Here is a 22096-nt window from a genome sequence, read left to right as displayed (position 1 = left end):
AAGCCTGGGGTGACGTCAGTAAGGACTGCTTGCCCGAAACGCCGAATCTCCTGTTCCTTGGATGCTGCCTGACCTGTTGCGCTTTTCCAGCAACACATTTCAGCACTGTTTGCATGCAGTTTGGCAGAGGCTTCTCCCAGATTTTCTTCACGATTTTAAAAGTGTTGAACCATCAGAGGAGCTTCCAGCAATCAAAAAACATTGTGTCGCTCTTGCAAAGCAGGTTGGATTTGGAGAAGTGGAGACTGATCTCAACAATTTGTTTCTGTGGGGGAAATTGAAGCTCAAGATGAAGACGAAGTAGTCCAGGTTGCAGCACCACAAGAACTCTCTTTTGCCTTTTATCCTGAGGGAAGTTGAGAAGCAGTTGCAGCTCTTCAAAGACAATGACTACAATGCAGAATGGAGCAGAATAGCAATTTTGACATAAAGTCTTATCTGGCACCCTACCAAGAGCTTCTTTATGAAAGAAGAAAGAAGGCAAAGCAGCAAAAACTGGATGCATTTTTTAAGACAACCCCCAAGAAACAGCCTGAGGACAATGAACCACAGCCATCCACTTCTGGACTAAATATTGTCTTTCATTGTAACCCTGCATCCAGAACTGCACCTTAAAGACATGATGACGCTGATGACAACCCTCAACCCCCGTCTTAACAGAGTACTGTGACTCAGCAAACTCGGAAATCCTTTAAAGTGTTAAATTTATTCTATTATTTTATTTAAGTATATGATTTTAACATTTACTTAGACTGTGTTTTCATTTGTATTGGCTAACCACTATTTTTGTTTCAATTTTTCACTGATCTTTTGGTGGTTCACCTCCAATCCTGTTTTTCCCATAGGCCCCATTATTTCCATTGTGCGATTGTCTCACGGGGTCACATGAGAACGCAAGTACTGTGTTATAGCAGAACAGACTGTACAGGTCATGAAGGTCCAATACAGCACATTGTTGAAATTTCACCAAGCGCTATCATTCTATCATTTTGGCTGAGGTGGAAAAATTATCTCAGGAGATGCTTCTGAGGTCAAGTTTGATTAGCCGTTTTAAAATGCTACTAAAGGATAAACTGTTTTTGATCAGGAGCTTGAATACAATTTTTTTGGTTTTTGAAGAGATCAACCACTTGCATATATTTAAAAGCTTTGAGTGAGCTTTGTAAATAGTGGCTTTTCACTATCCAATACGTAGAGTAGGAACACTATTAGATTGTTAGGAGTTTAGGTTTTTTTAATCCCCAAACAATGGATCACAAATAAAAGGTTATGAAGTTGGCATGGAAGGCATGAGGGGTCAGGACAAAAACACTGGGGAGAATGAGTCAGCACTAAATTGAATGGGGAGCTATTTGCGGTGTGAGGAGACATGAATTGACATGGATAGTATGGGTGCATGGACAGTGGGGAGATGATGATGCTTAGAACAACTAACAATTTCTGAAGCAACTGAATGAATGCCCAGAGTAAGGAAACAGATCTTCTCAACTGCCTTCCTTGGCATTCCCCTCCACTCCTCATTCTCTCTGCTCCTTTTCTATCCCATCCTAAAATTTACATTCAGGGTATTTTCAACTGAAGCAGGTCTGAATCATAGAATCCTAAAAGTGCAAATACAGGCCATTCCCCTCCAAACAGCATTCTGCCCAATTCCTGCAACCCTACATTTACCATGGTTAACCCAGTTCACTTGCACATCATGGGGAAATTTACCATGGCCAATCCATATTACCTGCATATCTTTGGACTGTGGGGGTGAAAAAGGGAACCCAGAGGAAACCTATGCAGACAGAGGGAGAACGTGCAAACTTCACGCAGTCATCCAAGGCTACAATCTGCCACTGTGAGGCAGCAGTGCTAACCACTGTGCCATTATGCTGGCCAGTGGATCAGGAAATGTCCTAAATCTAGCCAAACATTGAATTGTCAAAACTGACCCTAAATCTCAAGGAAATAATTGATTAATAATGGAAAACCATTAGAATTGCAGTTGTATCAAACTCAATATCCATAGAATTATAGCCACATTTGTCTTAAATTCAGAAGTAGAAAACAAATGTATGTGAAAGTTCAGAGAATGTTTAAATTGTCTACAAGAATTGACAGTAAATACCAAAATAGACTGAATGATCTTTTTTTCACTTTATAACTTCCATGTGTCATCTGAGTAACTGGTTAACTGATGAAAATATTTTGTTTATACATTGACAACTTCAATTGAAATGATCAGTCATTATATTTAATAGTAGGTAATACCTGTGCTCATCTTTAGAGATTTACACAACCATTCCATACATAAAAATGGCTTCTTAATATTGGATCCTTTTAAAAAATGAAACTTTTTTTAATTAGCAGAGGTTTCATCTCATGCTGCTACTCAATTTTTAAAATATGTTGACAAAAATATTTATGGTCCATCAATGCTTAATTTCATAGGATCTGTGAGGAACACTTGTGAACAACCAACTTGTTGTTTATGGCTAATTCTTCTGAACATCAACAGCTTAGACGGAAGGCTTCAACAGATGTAATTAGGTGGGACAAAGATGGACAAAGTTAGATAAGTAGAAATAGTCTGTCTTGATGATGGAAACAACACAGGAAAAGATGACCAGCTCGGGTTCAAACAGGACACAAACTTTACAGCTTGGTTCTACTTCAGACAGTGGTCAGTGAAAGGAGTAGAGTTGGCGACTAGTGAAAAAAATTTGTTGCAAGGACTGAGGACGAGCTTTGGTCTTCTCAATAAGTAATTAGAGGAAATTTCTACTGATCCAAAGTAGCATGACCGACAAGCAGAAACAGACAGTTAATAAGCGATAGAAGTAATGACAACGTAAAGTTTGATATTCTCAACATACATGTGGAGCCCAAAATTGTGTTAGTACTCATGAAGAAACTGGAACTTCACTTCTTTTTGCAACCAGAAGAATATCTACATAAATATTTTTGTGAAAAGTGGGTAGGTCTGTATCTACAAGCAAATCAAGGGCAGCTAAGATGTAGGCATACAGGAATGTTTAGTTTTACATTATCCAATTTTGATATTTTACAAACTGTAAATCCCACACTAAGACAAAACATTGAGGCATAATTTTACTTCATGTTTTATGGTGATCTAAATCTTGATATGACCTTCCCTTTCCACTGTAAATAGGCATACAGGAGTGACAGGTTCTCCATATCTTAGTCAAGTGTACATGGCAGACAATGGATTTCTTCTGAACATTATTATGGTGATTGTCAGAAACATTTAAAAAGGTACCATTTTTACCCAAACAGTTAAGCGACAGGCTTTCTATTCATAATACTAATTACTTTTGAATTAATTCAGAAACCAATTAATTAAGTGGCAGAGAGAGCATAGTCAAAGATAACCAATATCTATAAATGCTGTCATGTCCTATTTTGCCTTCTCACAACAAACTCAGTCTTTGTCATGGTACTTCAGGCAGCATTCATTTGCGTGTCTGGATGATGCAAGTTAGCAGGCTCTTCAACCATGAGGCATTAAAACTAAACCTAATCTAGCCCGCGACTGATGTTTCCAGATGGAAAACAACTGTTAGACGAGTTAAGACCTGCTCATTCAATGCAAACTAATGATAGGAACTTGTTCTATCTGGTCAATATGGATCAGTTAGTTGAATGATAAATGCACAGAGCTACATCACATTTTGTACAATTCACAAATCGTAGAACACATTCATTTAACAACACAAAACAAAAATAATTAAAGTTAATCTAGCAGAATATATGAAATGGCTTCATAATGAGTTTTAACATTTTAGTTATTTCTAAAATTGGAAATGAACATTTTATATCTTTGTAATTGATTAAAAACTTCATTTTACAAAAAGTTTTTTTTTCTGAAGCACAGAATTCCATCTCAAATGTTTTTCTTCCTCATCAGACAATAGAAATATTGAATAGAATTTGGTCCCATTGGTCGCATATACACAATAATACTTCATCTGAGTTTCTGTGTGAAATAGCTCAAAAGAAAAGGCGACCATTTAGCAGACTAAGTCAATGTTGGGTCCTTCAAATAATAATTGGCCCCACTCTTCAGCTCTTTCTCTGTAGCCCTAGTATTTATACCTTTTCTTAGAAGTATTAATTCAATTGCTTTTTGAAAGCTATGACTGAATCTGTTTCATACCAAGCAGTTCATTCCAAATCCTTTCCCACTTACTGCACGAAAAGTATTTTCTCATATCATCTTTAGTCGTTTTGACAAAACACCTTAAACTGTTCCCTCTGATCATCTCTGGTACCTTCTGGCAAAATTTTTTTTACTGGATTCAGCTCTTCAAGATTTTACACATCGCTATCAAATCTCCTCTTAGTTTAACTGCTTTATGAACAATTCCAGTTTTTCTTATTTTACAGACACACATGACTGAGCCCAGTTCTGTGCTCATTTGAAGTTCACATGTGACATTGTCCAGCAAGCATAAATGGGAAATGACAACGATCATCACGAATACATTTTCAACCTCTTAGCCCATCACTGTTGATGGTATTTATCATCCCCTTACTGCTCTGCAGCTACACAATGGACAATGATCAATTCTGTGAACAGTCTGATCTAAGCAACTTGTTACTTTCATTTAGACTGAAAAATTTGGAAACCATATCTGCAATTTTAATCTAATTAAAAATAGATAGTAATTTAACTCAGTGAAAATGTGAAACACAACCTCTTAATGCTTACCTTTTTCACTGACACTTTCGCTCTCAATCTCTACATCATCACAGCTGGTGTATTCTGGAGTAGATGCAAGTTCTTCCTCTGAGCTACTCAATGAGACTTGGCGCGTTTTACCTCCTTTCTTTGTTTTGTGTGGTTTAGGTGGTGGTGGCCTTACCGATTCAGACTGGTCTGAGCTGAGCGAGTCATTTCGTAGCATGGTTTCCATCTTTTCCCGTTTTGTCTTCTTAACAGCAGAACTTGGATCCAAATGATGTTGCTTTCGCAATGAATCTGAACGACGTATGTCACTCCTATCAAATGGAATCGGACTTCGCCGAGGTGTCGGTGGACTGTGATTTGGGGTCCTTTGCCAACCAGAACTTGACCCTTGCATGTCTTGAGTTCTTTCCATAGAATAAGAACGTTGATTTTGCACAGGAACTCTGCGGTCACACGCAGAGCGTTGTCTCGACTGCCTTTCCATTCTATGCATTGAGACTTGTGCATCATCCATCTCTGTATAAGCCAACGACACATCACTATGTCTTCGTTCGTGACGTGCCCTAGATACTTCAGCATGCATCCGCATTTGCTCCTCATATGGTTGAGGTTTGACCGGGTAACGAGCCAAATTTGGATCACTGCGATAACGAGTTTGGTACTCCTCTTCTCGCCTTTGTCTTTCATATTCATCCCTAGTTTGTACATCAATATCCTCATCTACAAAATCTCTGAACTCTTGAGACCTTCTTCGACTTCTACGACCGACGTCCCTACTTTCTCTGTGCTCAATATGTTCAGAATCATCATAAATCCGTGACCCACGCAAGGATCGTTTGTCACGGTCTGCATATTCTGTAGGAGATCGTTGCATTGCACTTTCCAAAAGTGCATACTGTGATGAATCTACTCTCTCCTCCCTCTGGTCATATTTTCGATTATGTTCCCTGGATGTCGACGGGCTCCTTTTCCTGATTGGACATAAGGCAAAAAAAAATTAGAGCTACTTTTGCCAACAATTTTTAAAATTAAGGCATTTGACTCAGTGATTTTGTGTAGAAATTATGAAGGCAGTTAGACTTCTGCATAGACATCATAAATGAAAATATTATAGCTATTTGTTTGTCATTAATCTTCAATTCAACTAACAATGAAGCAGAACACATCACTTCAACATCAGGTCATTTAACCACTTATTAGAAAACACTACAATAAATAGCAAAGTAATTAAATCAGCAGATTATCCTTCTGCTGCTTTCTCTGCCTATTTTAAGAATATGACCATGTTTTACAATCTATTTTTGCTAAATGTACTGTCTGGCTTTACCTTTCTATTTGCCATTGCACATCTGGGGGCTGGAGAGCATTCTGTCCAGAAGAACGCATCAAATCCAAGCTGGAAAGTACTTTTCTTTAATCTCCCAGGCTCAGCAAAATTACAAAAGCTTGCAACAATTGCAGTTTTGCCGAGGTTTGCATACACAATTATTCCCATATATTTTGAAATTTTAACCACATTAAACAATTGGACTCCACACCACCATCTCAAAACTAAGACCTATCAACCCAACTTTGATAGGGGACGACCTACAGTGAAGACTACCGGGAAGAGTACTGGTGAGTTTTACAATTTAATACTGTTATCATGTGCTGTATATAGCTGGAGGTCAAGTAAGATTTTACCCTCTAAGGAGGATTATAGTACTTAACTGATTACTGACTCACAGTTATGCCTGTAAAATGCAGGATTGTCTTTAGCATTCCCCTCTGCAGCACAGAAATTATTATTTCACTCCAACTTATCCGTTTAGATTGAAATAAAACCCCCATATGTAATAGCTCTGAATTAACTTCTTTCACAACCTGCAATCTTAGAACTCCGCATAGTGGTGCTTACAAAATACCAAGCAAAACATTGGGTTATTAAAACATTGTTTGAAACTACAACACAAACATTTTAACATGTATTATTGACCTTCTAACATCAAATGCTCTTTTTTTAATCATGAAAGATGATCCCAAAGATATCTAACAGCATATTTTGTCTATTCAGTACATTGTTTTAAAACTAATATACTGGTACAGATATGCACTGTTATATTGCTTAAAAATGGTATGGAAATGTGTTTTATCACTCCAAACAACTAAGCAATCAATTATGTATAATTTTCTGATGTGGTTGGAGCCCAGCCAATTTTAGAAGTCATTCCAATTTAGTCAGCACTACTCATTGCAGCTTATCAGAAGGACTGCTGCTGCTGTCTTTGACAGAGCAAGAATTAGCTGTGGAAGGTTTGAACTATGATAATGTAGAAACAAACAAGCACTCTCTCCTCACTGAATCCAGAATAGGAGGTAGTGTAGGAATGAATTACAATCAATTGGGTCAATGGATTGAGAACAGGCAGATGGAGTTTAATTTGGACGCGAGATATTGCATTTTGGTAAAATAAATTTGGGCAAGACTAGTCTTGTAGAACAGATATACCGAGGGGTTCAGGTACATAACTCTTTGAAATTTGTGTCACAGGTAGACAGAGTGGTGAAGATGATGTTTAGCATGCTTGCCTTCATTGCTCAGCCCTTTGCATATAGGAATTGGGAAATCGTGTTGAGGTTGTACAGGACCTCTTCCATTGTGGTTGCAGTTCTGGTCACCCTGCTATAGGAAAGATATTATTAAATAGGAGAGGGTTCAGAAAAGATTTACCAGGATGTTGCCAGGAATGGAGGGTTTGAGTTATAAGGAAAGTCTGGATAGGCTGGTACATTTTTCACTGGAGTGTAAGGAGCTTCAGGGGTGACCTTAAAGAAGTTTATAAAATCATGAGTGGCCCAGATAAGGTGAATAGCAAAGACCTTTGTCCCCAAGGTGGGAGAGTTCAAAACACGGGGGCATATGTTTAAACTGAGAGGAGAAAGATCTTAAAAAGACATGAGGGGCTATTTTTTATATACAGAGTGATTTGTGTGTGAAATAAACTGCCAGAGGAAATGTTGGACGCAGGTACAGTTACAATACTTAAAAGACATTTGGACATGTCCATGAATAAGAAATGTTTGGAGAGATCTGGGTCAAATGCAGGCAAATGGAACTAGTTTAGTTTGGGAACATGGTCAGCATGGACTAGTTGGACTGAAGGGCCTGTTTTCATGGTCTAGGACTTTTCGTGCTGTCTGTCCTGATAGCAAAAGGATGCTGACAGCAGCTACCAAAAAACATGACTGAAGATTCTACTTGGGCTCCAAATTTTATAAATACACACCATTTGGATCTGCAAGTGTTTTTTTATATATATATATATATATATATATATGCACTGATGGCAAGATGAGAAGATCTTTTGGCAGTAAAATGTTCTTTTTAAATGTTTAATTCCAAAACTTTCAGTGCCACACAATACAGTTAAGCTCTACACATTTACATGAAAGAAAGAAAAACAAGTTAGGTGACTGTTCAGTGGAAAGAACACTAGCCACAATACTCTTACAACCCTCTGAAAGTGGTGAATTCATTACAGGAGGATAGCAGCAGGCTATCTGGTGTTGTGCTTTCCTTTCATTCTCTAAAACCTGTAAATCCTCATCACTTAGACTCACACACAAATAACAGTTTGGTGGATAAGTACCAAAGGCAACACATATGGAACTATTTCAAAACTTATGAGAAGTCACAAAAGATATGGATCTAGAATTGTGAAACTGAATGAAGTGTGCTTGAGTGAAAGTGATGAGAACTATTGTGTTTTCACATTCAAACATGTGATCCTTGGAGTAATTTGTTTCGGCTCAGCCTAGCATAACGATGGCATTTGTCAAGATTTGTGTATTCATTGCTCTGAGGAGAGAATCTGTTGAGATTTGCTTTCCCTTCTATTTCTGACAATGTTCTCCCCTCTCCAAAGAGGTTATGAGGAGAAAAATAGAATACGAGAGTAAGCTTTCAGGAAACAAAAAAAAATTAAACACTTCTACAAATATGTGAAAGAAAAAACAAATTAGTGAAGACAAACGTAAGTCCATTTTAGTCAGAAACGGGGGAAATTATAATGGGGAACAAAGATGGTAGACCAGTTAAAAACATAGTGAAGACAGAACCAAACAAGGGAGGAGACAAACAACATCCCAAAAATGTTGGGGAGAACACAATTTTGTGAGACAGATTAACTGAAGGAAAACAATGGTAGGAGGGAAATGGTGCTGGAGAAACTGATTGGATTAAAAGCCAATAAATCAACAGCGCTGAATTATCTACATTCCAGTGTAATTAATAAAGTGGCCCCGAGAAACAGTGGATGCATTAGTGGATATCTTTTAAGATTCTACAAGCTCTGGAACAGTTCCAATGCATTGGAAAGTTGGTAACATAATCCTTCTAATTCAAAAAAGGTAGAGGGAAAATAGGGAATTTCTGGCTATTTAACCTGACCTTGGTAGTGAAGAAAAAAGTCCATTGTAAAAGATTTAGTAGCAGAGGACTGGGAAAATAAGGATATGCTTGGCCAGAGCCAGCATGGATTTATGAAAGGTAAATCCTTGACAATTGCACAGCAATTTTTTGAGGATGTAACGAATAGAGTTGATAAGCAGGCAGACTGTGGATGTGGTTTACTTGACTTTCAATAAGATCCCACATAAGAGCATTAATATAAAATTTAAGTAGAAGGAATCAGAATAAACAGACCATTTTCCCAATGGCAGGCAGTGACCAGTTGAGTACCACAAGGAGTCTAACTATTCATAATATATATTAATGATTTAGAGGAGGGAACTAAATTGAATATCTCCAGGTTTACAGATTACACAAAATTGGGTGGGAGGATGAACTGTGAGGAGGATGTGGAGATGTAATAGGACTAGTGTTGGGTTAGAGTTATGAAATAAAAATAAGGCACGATTACCTTGCTGGGATTATACGACAGACCTCTCAATAGTTAGAGGGAAATAGAAGAGCATATATGTAGGCAAATCACAGAAAGGTGTCAGGGAAACAGGGTCACATTGCTAATTGGGATCACCCTAGAGTAAAAGTATTAGAGTGTGGAAGTTTTCAAGTGCAATCCGGAGAGCATTTTGTACCAGTACATAAATGGTTCTACTGTAGATGAGGTTGTGCTATACTTAAACTTAGCAAATGAAGCTGGTCAATGCTTAAAGTTTCAGTAGGTGAGCATTTTGGGCATGGTGACCATTACTCTAAGTTTAAAAGTCATTAAGGGATAAACACAGTGCAGACATTAAGAGTCTAAACTGGGGGAAGACTAATTTTAATATCATTAGACACAACCTGGTAAACACAGACTGGGAAGCTACTGCAGGTATTTGGGAAGTTAAAAATACTGTAATGACAATTCAGGGTCAGCGTGTTCCTCTAGGAATGAAGGACAACGGCAACAAGTCCACGGAACCCTGGATGTGATGATATCAATAAACAAATATCGAGCAAGTTTATGTTAGGTACAGATTATTAAAAACAGAGGAAGCCCATCAAAAATATACAGAGTGTAGAAAATTACTATAAAAGGAAATTAGGAGAGCAAAGAGGGGCCACTAAAGTTCTTTGGCAGATGGGAATAAGGAAAACCCCAAGGCTTTTTATAAATATATTGAGAATAAGAGATTACCAGGGAACGAATAGGACCCATCAGACAGCAAAGGGGCAAATTTTTGAGGCAAAAAAAATCAAAACAATGGCACCGTAAAAAGGAGGAAGAGAGGCAAAGGTAGAGACCTCATGGTCAGTGAATCAACCGAGAAAGAAATCTACATTGCTGTCTGACGCAGCAGTAAAAATGTTCAGCTACTGCCTTTGCTGTTTGAATTACAATTACAACATTTAAAAGGCATCTGCACGGGTATATGAGGGATTTGGGCCAAGTGTTAACAAATGGGACTAAACTAATTTAGGATATTTGGTTGGCACGGATAATTTAGACCAAAGGGTTTAATACTGTATAACTCTATGTTGGCACAGTTTTAAATGAATACTCATTTGATTGCACAGAGGAAGTCATTGTAACCAGGGATTTCAGTTGGGATGATGAGGTTCTAGAACACATTAAGATTAATAATGAGAAAGTATTCAATGCTTCAGCAGGTATACAGGTGCATAAATCCTCCAGGGCTTAATTACAGTTATCTAATATAGACAAGGGACAAGATTGATGGGATCCTAGCAGCAATATGTAACATTTCGCTGGCCACAGGTAAAGTGCCAGATATCTGGCTGATATCTAACGTGGTTTCTTTGTTCAAGAAGAGTGGAGAGGTTAAGCCAGATAATTACAGACAGTTAGTCTGATGTCAACAGTAGGGAAATTATTGGAAAAATTCTGAAGGACACTATTAAACAAGACTTGGAAAGGCACATAGGTTTAGTCAGCATGGATTTGTGAGAGGGTGATCCTATTTGACCAATAAAATTACATTTTTTTGAAAAGGTAACTAAATATATTGCTGAGCATTATGTTCAGGTGCTGGTGTTAGACTGGGGTGGACAAAGTTAAAAATCACACAGCACCAGGTGATTGATGATGATAATGCTGTTGATGTGATTTTCATGAATCTCAGTAAGAGCTTTGACAAGGTCCCACATGGAAGACTGGTCCAAAAGATAAAAGCCCATCCGATCCAAGAACAGTTAGCAAATTGGATACAAAATCAGCTTACAAAAAGAAGGAGGGCTGTTTTTGTAATTGAAAGCCTACGACCAGTGGTGCACCAGTAACACCATTATTGCTTGTTATATAAATTAATGACTTGGGTGTAAATGTAGAAAGTATAATTAGTGAGTTCTGAAAAGATTTATAGCTCAGGTTGAGGTTCGGATATAGGTTTGCTCGCTGGTCTGGAAGGTTCGTTTTCAGATGTTTCATCACCATACTAGGTAGCATCTTCTGTGAGCCTTCGGATGAAGCACTGCTGGTGTTTCCTGTTTTCTACTTCTATGCGTGGGTTGGTGATGTCATTTCCCATGGTGATGTCATTTCCTGTTCTTCTTCTCAGGGTGTGGTCTCTGGGAGCCAAGTCAATGTGTTTGTTGATAGAGTTCCGGTTGGAATGCCATGCTTCTAGGAATTCTCATGCATCTCTCTGCTTGGCTTGTCCTAGAATGGATGTGCTGTCCCAGTCAAAGTGGTGTCCTTCCTTATCTATGTGTAAAGATACTAGTGAGAGAGGGTCACGTCGTTTTGTGGCTAGTTGATGTTCACGTATACTGGTGGCCAGTTTTCTGCCTGTTTGTCCAATGTAGTGTTTGTTACAGTTCTTGCAAAAGAACTAATGTCTTGTAAAAGACATTAGTTTTACTTGTTTAATTGGTAATTTAATTAGTAAGTTAACAGATGCCATGAAAATTGATGGTGTTGTTGATAGTGAGGAGGATTGGTCTCTGGCTTCAGTCTGATATTGACCAGCTGGTAAATAAGATAAGGCAATGACACATTGTACTTACCAGGATTAAATCCTATGTGTATTTTGGGAGGGCTAAAAAAAAGATAAATATAATGTATGGTTGGTCCCTCAGGAGTATTGAGGAATAAAGGGGCTTTCGTGTACAAGTCCATAGATCCCTGAAGATTTCAGCACAGGTGGACAGAGTGGTGAAGATGGCAGATGGGATACATGTCTCCATTAGCTGAACATAGAAAATTGGAACAAGGAAGACTTGTTACAACTTTATGTGGATTTTCTGAATAGTGATAGATTGGAAAAGGGGGAGGTGCAATGAGACCTGGGTATCCTTGTACAATAGTCACTGAATCTAAGCCTGCAGGTGCAACAGACAGTGAAAAAGACAAATGGTATGTTGGTCTTCATTGTAAGAGGACCCAAGTACAGTCAGTTCCGATAGAATACAATAGTTCTGTTCTCATGCAATTTCAAGTTAAAAGAAAATCACACAATCGCCGCACCATTTAAACTAAATGGGGCCAGAATCGCTCGATATCCAATACAGGGAAGGATATTCTACACATTCTACAAATAATGGTCTAAAATTCTTCAATCGAGTTAAAGCCAATTCGTGTTGAAGAAACACTCATTGTAGCAGAACTGACTGTACAGGATTAGAAATGTTTGCTGCAGTTGTACAAGGACTTGGTGAGACCATACCTGGATCATTTGTGCAGTTTTCGTCTCCTTTTCTGAGAAAAATGGTTCTAGCTATGGAGGGAATGCAGTGAAGGTTTACCAGACTGATTCCTGGGCTGACAGGATTGCCATATAGACTGAATCAATTAGCTTTATATTCACTAGAGTTTAGAAGAATGAGGAGATTATCTCAAAATCTTATAAAACTGTAACAGGACAAGGCAAGGTAAACACAGGACCGTTGTTCTGTATTCTACCGGCCCCTTGACCATGACTCCACCCCCCATCACCAAACCATCACTACCGCCCCCTCAACCATGACCCAACCCCATCACCAAACCATCACTACTGAACGCTCAACCATGACTCTACCCCTTATCACCAAACCATCACCTCCCAGACAGAACCTCAGCACCTCAGGAGATCTCCCACCCACAGCTTCCAACCTCAGTCTAGGAACCTTGCACCACCTGATTCTACCTAGTTCCCAAGATCCACAAGCCTGATCACCCCAGACAACCTATTGTCTCAGCCTGCTCCTGCCCCACCCAACTCAGCTCCACCTACCTCGATACTGTCCTACCCCCCCAGTCCAGGAACTCCCCACATATGTTCGAGACACCACCCACGTCCTCCACTTCCTCCAAGACTTCAGTTTCCCTGGCTCCCAATGCCTCATCTTCAACATGGACATCCAATCCCTCTACACCTCCATCTGCTATGACTAGGGCCACCAAGCCATCCATCCCCAACAGTACCCTTCCACTGACACTCTCGTTTGTTTGGCTGAACTGGTTCTCACCCTTAACAATTTCTCCTTCGAATTCTCCCACTTCCTCCAGACCATGGCCACGTGTATGGGCCCCAGCTATGCCTGACTCTTTGTCGGCTACGTAGAACAATCCATCTTCCATAGTTACACCAGCACAACTCCTCACCTCTTCCTCCGCTACAGTGATGACTGCATCGGCGCCACCTCGTGCTCCTGCAAGGAGGTTGAACAATTCATCAAGTTCACCAACACATTCCATCCTGACCTTAAATTCACCTGGACCATCCCGGCACCCCCCCCTACCTCTTGCCTCTTCCCTACACCTCTTCCCACCCTACCTCTTGCAAAAATGTCATCCCGTCTTCCCAATTCTTCCGCCTCTGCTCCCACGACGACCAGTTCCACCACAGAGCACACCAGATGGCCTCCTCCTTTAGAGATCACAATTTCCCTTCTCACGTGGTTGAAGATGCTCTCCAACGCATCTCATCCACATCCCGCACCTCTGCCCTCAAACCCCACCCCTCCAACCGTAACAAGGACAGAACCCCCCAGTCCTCACTTTCCACCCTACCAACCTTCGCATTAACCATATTAGCCACCGACATTTCCGCCACCTACAAATGGACCCCACCACCAGAGATGTATTTTCCTCCCCATTCCTTTCTGCTTTCCGCAAAGTCCGTTCCCTCCATGACTATCTGGTCAGGTCCACGCCCCCCAACAACCCACCCTCCTGTCCTGGCACCCTCCCCTGCCACAGCAGGAGTTGCAAAACCTGTGCCCACACCTCCATGCAGGTCCTGGGCCTCCTCCACTGTCGCTCTCTCACCACCCAATACCTGGAGGAAGAACGCCTCATCTTCCGCCTCGGAATACTTCAACCCCAGGACATCAATGTGGACTTCACCAGTTTCCTCATTTCCCCTCTCCTCACCTTACCTCAGTTCCAACCTTCCAGCTCAGTGCTGTCCCCATGACCCGTCCTACCTGCCAATTTCCCTTCCCACCTATCTGCTCCACCCTCCCCTCTGACCTATCACCTCCATCCCCACCCCCATTCACCTATTGTACTCTTTGCTAATTTTCCCCAACCTCCTGTCTGACCTATCATCTCCATCCCCACTCTCATTCACTTATTGTACTCCTTGCTACCTTCTCCCCACCCACTCGTATTTATCTCTCCATCCTGGAGGCTTCCTGCCTCTATTCCTGATGAAGGACATTTGCCCAAAACATCGATTTTCCTGCTCCCTGAATGCTGCCGGACTGCTGTGCTTTTCCAGCACCACTCTGATCTAAACAATAGTTGTTCCTGATGAACAGAGAGTTCAGAACCAGTGGTCACAGGTTGAGGATATGGAAAGCCATTTAGGACTCAGATGATGAGAAATGTCTTTATCCAGAGCACAGTAAGCCTGTAGAATTTTCTGTGATAGAAAACAATTGAGGCCAAAACATTAAATGTTTTTAAGGAGGAGTGAGATATAGCTTTTAGGGCTAAAGGGTACAGAGGGAAAGCAAGAAAAAAGGTACTGAGTTGGGATGGTCAGTCATAGTCATTTGAATAGTGGAGCAGATACGAAGGGACAAATAGTGTACTTCTGCTCCTATTTCAATGTTTGTACATCCATGCTTCTATGTTTAGACTTCTTGTTTGAATTCAATTCCATAAGTACTAATTATCTTCCAACATGTCAAGCAAATAGCCATTTTGCTGTATAATTTAACACAACAAATACTATCAATGTTCTCATATGAGGTGCACATACTCCATAATTTGGGAGTGAGAACATTGGCTGATTTTTTTGTCCTTTTAGGGTGAAATCACTTCAAAAGCATCATTTAATTCATGACACCTATAATAAAGACTTCACAATTCTGAGGTTATACTCACCTCCATTTCCAAGTAGCTAACAATACCAAAATACAGTCAATCAATACCTGCATCCCTATGTGTCAATTATAAACTTGGCATGTTGGCAGGCAGATTTACACTTATGGAGTCATAGTGGCATAGCAGTAATGTGACTGGACTAGTTGTCCAGAAGCCTAGGCTGATGCTCTGGGAAAATAGGTTCAAATCACATGACTGCAGCTGGTGGAATTTCAATGCAATTAATTAATTGGGAGGCACGGTGGCACAGTGGTTAGGGAGGCACGGTGGCACAGTGGTTAGGGAGGCACGGTGGCACAGTGGTTAGCACTGTTGCCTCACAGCGCCAGGGACCTGGGTTCAATTCCCGACTCAGGCGACTGACTGTGTGGAGTTTGCACATTCTCCCCGTGTCTGCGTGGGTTTCCTCCGGGGTGCTCCGGTTTCCTCCCACAGTCCAAAGATGTGCGGGTCAGGTGAATTGGCCATGCTAAATTGCCCATAGTGTTAGGTAAGGGGTATGGGTGGGTTGCGCTTTGGTGGGTCGGTGTGGACTTGTTGGGCCGAAGGGCCTGTTTCCACACTGTAAGTAATCTAATCTAATCTGAAGAAGCAGCCAGGATTTAATCTTTACATTCACTAACAATGTGGGCCATGGTGAAGTAGTTGAGGAAATCATAAGATAGCCAGTGAGGAGGCAAAAGTTTCCATTTGTAACCAAGTGTTGAACGGTGAGATAGAATTCTTGCTGGTAAGCGATAAGAGGCCTGTAACATGTGTTATGATCTCATTACGATATTTTCTCATTTCATAGACATTCAACTTCCCATTCTCCTATAAAAGCCAGATGGTGACAATTCAACACACACAAACGAAGCTGCATCAGGACACTATTCAAAAGGGCCACAACACACTGCAGTACACCAGAACTGCGAAAAGAGGAAGAGGAACATCTATACAAGGTATTCGCCAAAAACGGATACCCACGCAACTTTATCACCAGATGCCTAAGAGATAGACCACGGAACGAGGACATGCCACCTTCAAAGTGATGTTGGTATGAAAATGACATGCCACAACCAAAAGGACTAGCCACTCTACCATACGTCAGGAGTGTCTCAGAACTGACAGCCAGACTACTGCGACCCTTAGGACTCATAACAGCACACAAGCCAACATCCACGCTCAGACAACAACTCACTAGAACAAAGGACCCAATACCCAGCATGAGCCAAACTAACATAGTTTACAAAATACCATGCAAGGACTGCACAAAACACTATATAGGACAAACAGGAAGACAGCTAACAATCCGCATCCACGAACATCAGCTAGCCACAAAACGACACGACCAGCTATCTCTAGTAGCCATACACTCAGACAACCAGCAACATGAATTTGACTGGGAAAACACCACTATCATAGGACAAGCCAGACAGAGAACAGCCAGAGAATTCCTAGAAGCATGGCATTCATCCCCAAACTCCATCAATAGACACATTGACCTGGACACCATATACAAACCACTACAGCTGAAACTGACACCCGGAAACGGCAAGAACATCCATCAACAGACACATCGACCTGGACCCCAGATACAAATCACTGCAGCTGAAACTGACACCCGGAAGCGGCAAGAACAAACCAATATAAATACCGGAAGAAACATCAAAGCAGCGCTTCACACGAGGCTCCCACCGCACTGATGATGTTCCCTAGCCAGGGAACGAAACGTTTGCAGCAAAAACTTCCAGCTCGGCGAGCAGAACCACAACATTCCTTTAGTCATCTTAATACTCAATTCCATCACCTTGATCTCTAACATTCGAGGGAGTAATACCTAGTCTATCAAAACTTGGTCTATTAAGATCCACTAAATTAAAAACTTAATCTATTCAGACTCTATTCTCAATCTTTCCAGCCCTGGTCAATCCATGGGGCACCCCATTGAAGACTAATATATCATTGCTGAGAGACCTTGAGAAGAACGGAATACAATATTCCACATTAGATAGCCTTCCTAGAGCTTTACACAATTGAAGCATTACATTCAACACTTTATATTTAGCCACTTTGAAATAATGGCTAATATTCTATTAGCAATTTTAATTCATTTTCTTTTTGCCCACCACTTTTGTGATCTTAACACTTGAACCTTTAAATCTCTCTGCTCTTCTAGTGCCTAGCTCCTCATCATTTAGAAAGGTGTTGATGGGGAGGCAGTGCCCCAAAGCTAGTGCTTCCAAATAAACCTGTTGGACTATGGCCTGTTGTTATGTGATTTTTAACTTTGTCTGTTTCCTAATCAATTCCCAGGCCATGTTAATAACTTGCTTCATTTTGTTAACAGTCCCTTATGCAGAACACTACTGCCTGCCTTCTGGAAATCAATATAAATGGCATCAATAAATACTCCATCATCAATCACATTCAGCATTCTAAGGTTTGTCCATTCTTAGTTTGGTTTTGTCCTTTAGAGGATTTTTGAAGGTCAAACTTTAATGAATTGCACAAGAGGGATATTGATTTAGATCAGCTCATGGAAAAGAAAAGCAGGTGTGGTGTAACATATGCTACCAATTTGCTAAGATCCTATTTCATGTTAACGTAGGAATTAACTTCCCCTCTTAAATTTGGATAATTACAGGATCATAGTTCCATAAGCAGATTTCTAGTGAAACATCATTAAGAAAGCGATCATTGCGTGGAAACTTTTTGGGATGTCCTCTCCTTTGATATAACCATATCCTATGTGGCTCTTGCACCTGTTCTTCCACTTTTAAGGAGTAATATGAAGCAGACATAAGACATTGCAATGTTTAAAAGAAAATGTGCATGTCCTCATTTCAAAAGGCAACTGACGACCTTTAAGATAGCTGCCAGGTCAATTGACATTTGGAACTGCAAGTTGGCCAAGCTTCTCTAAGTTTATAAAGGTGATGACAACAGATTTGCCTAGAAGGAATTTTTAAGCAATGTCACACTGGCCACTACCAAGAATTGCTCTGAAACAGCAAGGGCAACAAGCTCCCAGACCACCTTCCATACATGCTAGATAACAAAGGAGATTTAATAAAACAGATTATACATAAGAATATGTGGAGCACGGACATCTGCCTTTGTACTATATCTATGGGGCTGACCGTGGGAAGTGGAAGTGACTCCATTGATACGAACAGACATTGTGTATTAATTTCCAGTCATCATGTAATTGCATCTATTTATAATAATCCACTTTCAAATTTTAAACTCCAACTTGCTTTGGCAGTCAATAGAAGTAACAACAGGAGAAACATCATTGCAAAAACCAAATTACAATGTCTGGTCTTCACCCAGGCACAGAATGGAAATTTTAAAGCCTCCTTGAAAACTAATTTGAAAGAATCCAAACTCATCATGAAAGGGAAATGAGTTCTCTGGATACAATAATTAATGGGGCTCCTGACATGACCTGCTGCACATGTCCTCTTCCAAAGAAAGCCTACAGATTTCTGTCTTCAGCTGTATGGACTTCATCTGAAATTCAATGTCAATGGAAAGCTCCACCCTCCCACCAAGCTCTTCCAGTCACGTGAAATATTAATTATTCTTATTGGTCTTAATATTTTGCAAACGTGAAAATGCTTTTTTCATTGCATCTTTCCTCCATGCCTGTAGCGTAAGAAAATTGTATGAATGAATAGTGCTCCTTGTTTAAAAATGCATGAAATGCTGCCATTGGTATAAATAAACTGCTCAAAGACATCAATTTGGGAACATGCTTAAAGCCCCATAATTAAATAACTTTTATTATGGACAGAAAGGAAACTGAACTAGGCTTTTTAAAAATCTCTCTCTCTCCCCACCCCAGTAACACAGAAAATGTATGAAAATGTCCACAATGAAATAAATGGTAAGGTCTCCCTTAGTAAAGGATGTGAATAAAAAAAATCACTATATGCAACTGCTTGAAGGACAGCTACCAGAATCCTTTCAGACTGCACAGCTGTGCAAATCACTGAAGCTGATTCTTCACAAGGGGTATTCAGGACTCAGAGCTGATGAACACAATTCTCAATGACTCCCACTTTGACAAGTCTTGCAGAAAAATTACCTCTTATTTTCTGTGTTTCTTTGTCCCTACCTCTGACTGAGAGACCGCAGTTCAAGCCCCATCTTTTCCAGAGGTGTGAAATAACATTTCTGAACAGATTGAGTAGAAAATAGCTTTATGCAAGTTGGATGCAATTATGGTGTAAATAACTGAATTAAGGATAACATCAAATTTGTTCTCATAATCCTGTCATTTTCATACCAACATCACTTTGAAGGTGGCATCATACACACAAGTCATTTTGTATTATGAACTTTCAATCATTACTTTTAAAAAGAAACTGAACTCAGGGTGTAAACATGGCATTAGTTAAGTGCTTACTTGACATTTGGATTATAGACAGTATCAAGCAAATACCTAATTAAATATGAGCATCAGTGGAGGAAGCTCACAGCCACTTGTGGAAATCAAAAACTTCAAATACCAAAAGTTTACAGACACACTATCTTCAAGTTTCATATCGGGTGAAAATGAAAACTGATAGTCAGCTACCACTGTCAATTTCTTATCGTATCATTATGGCTACCCCAGTTCAATTTAGACCATTCAAATTATTAAGCCTGTGGTCATGTGATCCAAAATGTATTGAGAGACTGCAACCATATTGCCCTGGGAGTCAGCAGATCAACCGGACAATCAGTTGTCAACCAACCTTAGAATGAGATACTCAAACTACCTGCAAGGCATCAAGCAGCTCAAGTACATAAGCTATTCCAATGTCAAACTTCACCTGGGTGGGCTCCTTTTGTGGTGTAGAGATGGTGGCTCTACGTCTGACAGAGATCTCAGTTAAGTCCCACCTGCTCCAGAGCTGTATAATGGATGTCTGAACAGTTTGAGTAGAAAAATAGTTTAACAAAAAAAGAACAACTTTCTCTGAACAGAAAATGCTAAATTATTTTGGTTGGTATAGACACATTGGAAATATGGTCAAAAATAACATTATTTTAAGTAGGTAAACATCAAGATTTCCGACACCACCTTTTCATCTACTTTTAGAACTATTTAATTTAATAGTGCTTATTTGAATATAAGAACTTGGCTGAACTTTGTGAGGCATTTAGCAGTCTTAACTAACTTGCACTACAATTCAGATTATGATGGATTGTTTATTTTACTGTAAATAGAGCAAAAAGCATGCACAGAGGACATGGGAGCCAAAAATAATTTCAGGCTTCACCTGGGAAGCATGGGTTCAATTAGCAGCCTATTTGTGGTAGTCTGATTTGGGGGCTCTGTAGAGGCATGTGATTTTGGGTTATCCCTGAATGAGTTACTGAGAGATTGTTTGGTATGTGAGATTAATGATGTAAACATGCAAATGTGCTTACCAGCTGAAGCCCAAATATACTCCAAACAGGCACTACAATTGGCGTCGTCATCAGAAAATGCTGCAAGTTTAGCACGTGAGCTACAGGATGTCCTGATGGAAGTAGACATCCTCAAGTTTCTGACTGAGCTTGAGGAACACCATTTGAGTGTAGGCAATCATATAGTCTGACACAGGACATATCCTGGGCAGAGGGACCAAAGATCAGCCCACAGAAAAGCCCCAAAACAAATCTGAGCCTCGGCAGATGGTGAGAATATTCTTTAGGGACCTGAGCCAGTGTGCCATTGCAGTTGCTACCAGTATGTGGACTCAAGACAGCAAAGGAATCCTAAAAGGCCTGACTTGCATAACAGAAGCCCTCGGCTGATATCTAAGATCGTGCACACCATGGAAAGTTTACCTAGATTGATTTGGAACATTTAAACTGCTTGGTAACATCCAAATCAGAACCAAAATAGATGTCTGGCTAAATGGTCACCCAGTTCTCATGGAGGTCGATACAACACATTGAATGCAGAACCAGTCTTTAACAAAATACGCTCTGGACTCCAACTCCTTTAAGTTATGCAAGACCTCAGCCAGATTAAGCACATGTATCAGGGAACCATTACAGATTAAAGGTACAACTGCAGTTCCAATCTCTGAGGAGAAACTGTTGGTGCAGTTATCACTGATTGTAATAAAAGGCTCAGGACCAAGCTCAATGGAGCTGAATTGGTTGAAAAAGCTTAACTTTTATTAGCTCACCATTTTTCAATAGAAAATGACTGCCTGAGTGAAGTCCAAATTAAATATCTGGAGGTTTTTCAGGAAGGTCTAGGGACTACCAAAGCAGCTAAGGCTGCCTTACATGTTGACCAGGAAGCAATTTCTCAATTCTGCAAGGCCCACCCAGTGCCACTGCCTTACATACAAAAAGACAGTCAGATATCAAGAGGCTGAAAAGCAAAAGACTCATCAAACTGGTTGTGGAATGGGCAGCATCTGTTGTGGAATGGGTAGCATCAGTTGTACCAATTGTGAAGCTTTTGTGGAGATTTTAAGCAAACAGTAAAGTGCTTCTCGCAATACCCAATCTCTCGCATAGAGGACTTGTATGCAAAATTGTCAGGGGAGGGGTTGCTGTCCTTCACAACACTGGACACGAGCTATGCGTACCTGCATTTGCAACTAGATGAGGAGTCCCAGACGTATGCCACAATTAATACCCCTAATGGTTATACTAACATACAAGA

At 40.2% G+C, this 22096-nt stretch overlaps 1 protein-coding gene across 1 annotated transcript in view; it reads right to left on the bottom strand.

The window, feature by feature from the left end:
* Positions 1-22096, bottom strand: part of rims2a (regulating synaptic membrane exocytosis 2a) — an 839749-nt gene that overhangs the window by 636949 nt on the left and 180704 nt on the right. The window contains exon 6 of the mRNA XM_060824314.1: positions 4718-5667. Coding sequence (XP_060680297.1) covers positions 4718-5667 — 950 coding nt within the window. The remainder of the gene's footprint in view (positions 1-4717; positions 5668-22096) is intronic.

This window comes from Hemiscyllium ocellatum, chromosome 4 (genome assembly GCF_020745735.1).
Source record: "Hemiscyllium ocellatum isolate sHemOce1 chromosome 4, sHemOce1.pat.X.cur, whole genome shotgun sequence".
NCBI lineage: Eukaryota > Metazoa > Chordata > Chondrichthyes > Orectolobiformes > Hemiscylliidae > Hemiscyllium > Hemiscyllium ocellatum.
This window is presented reverse-complemented; position numbering and strand designations above follow the sequence as displayed.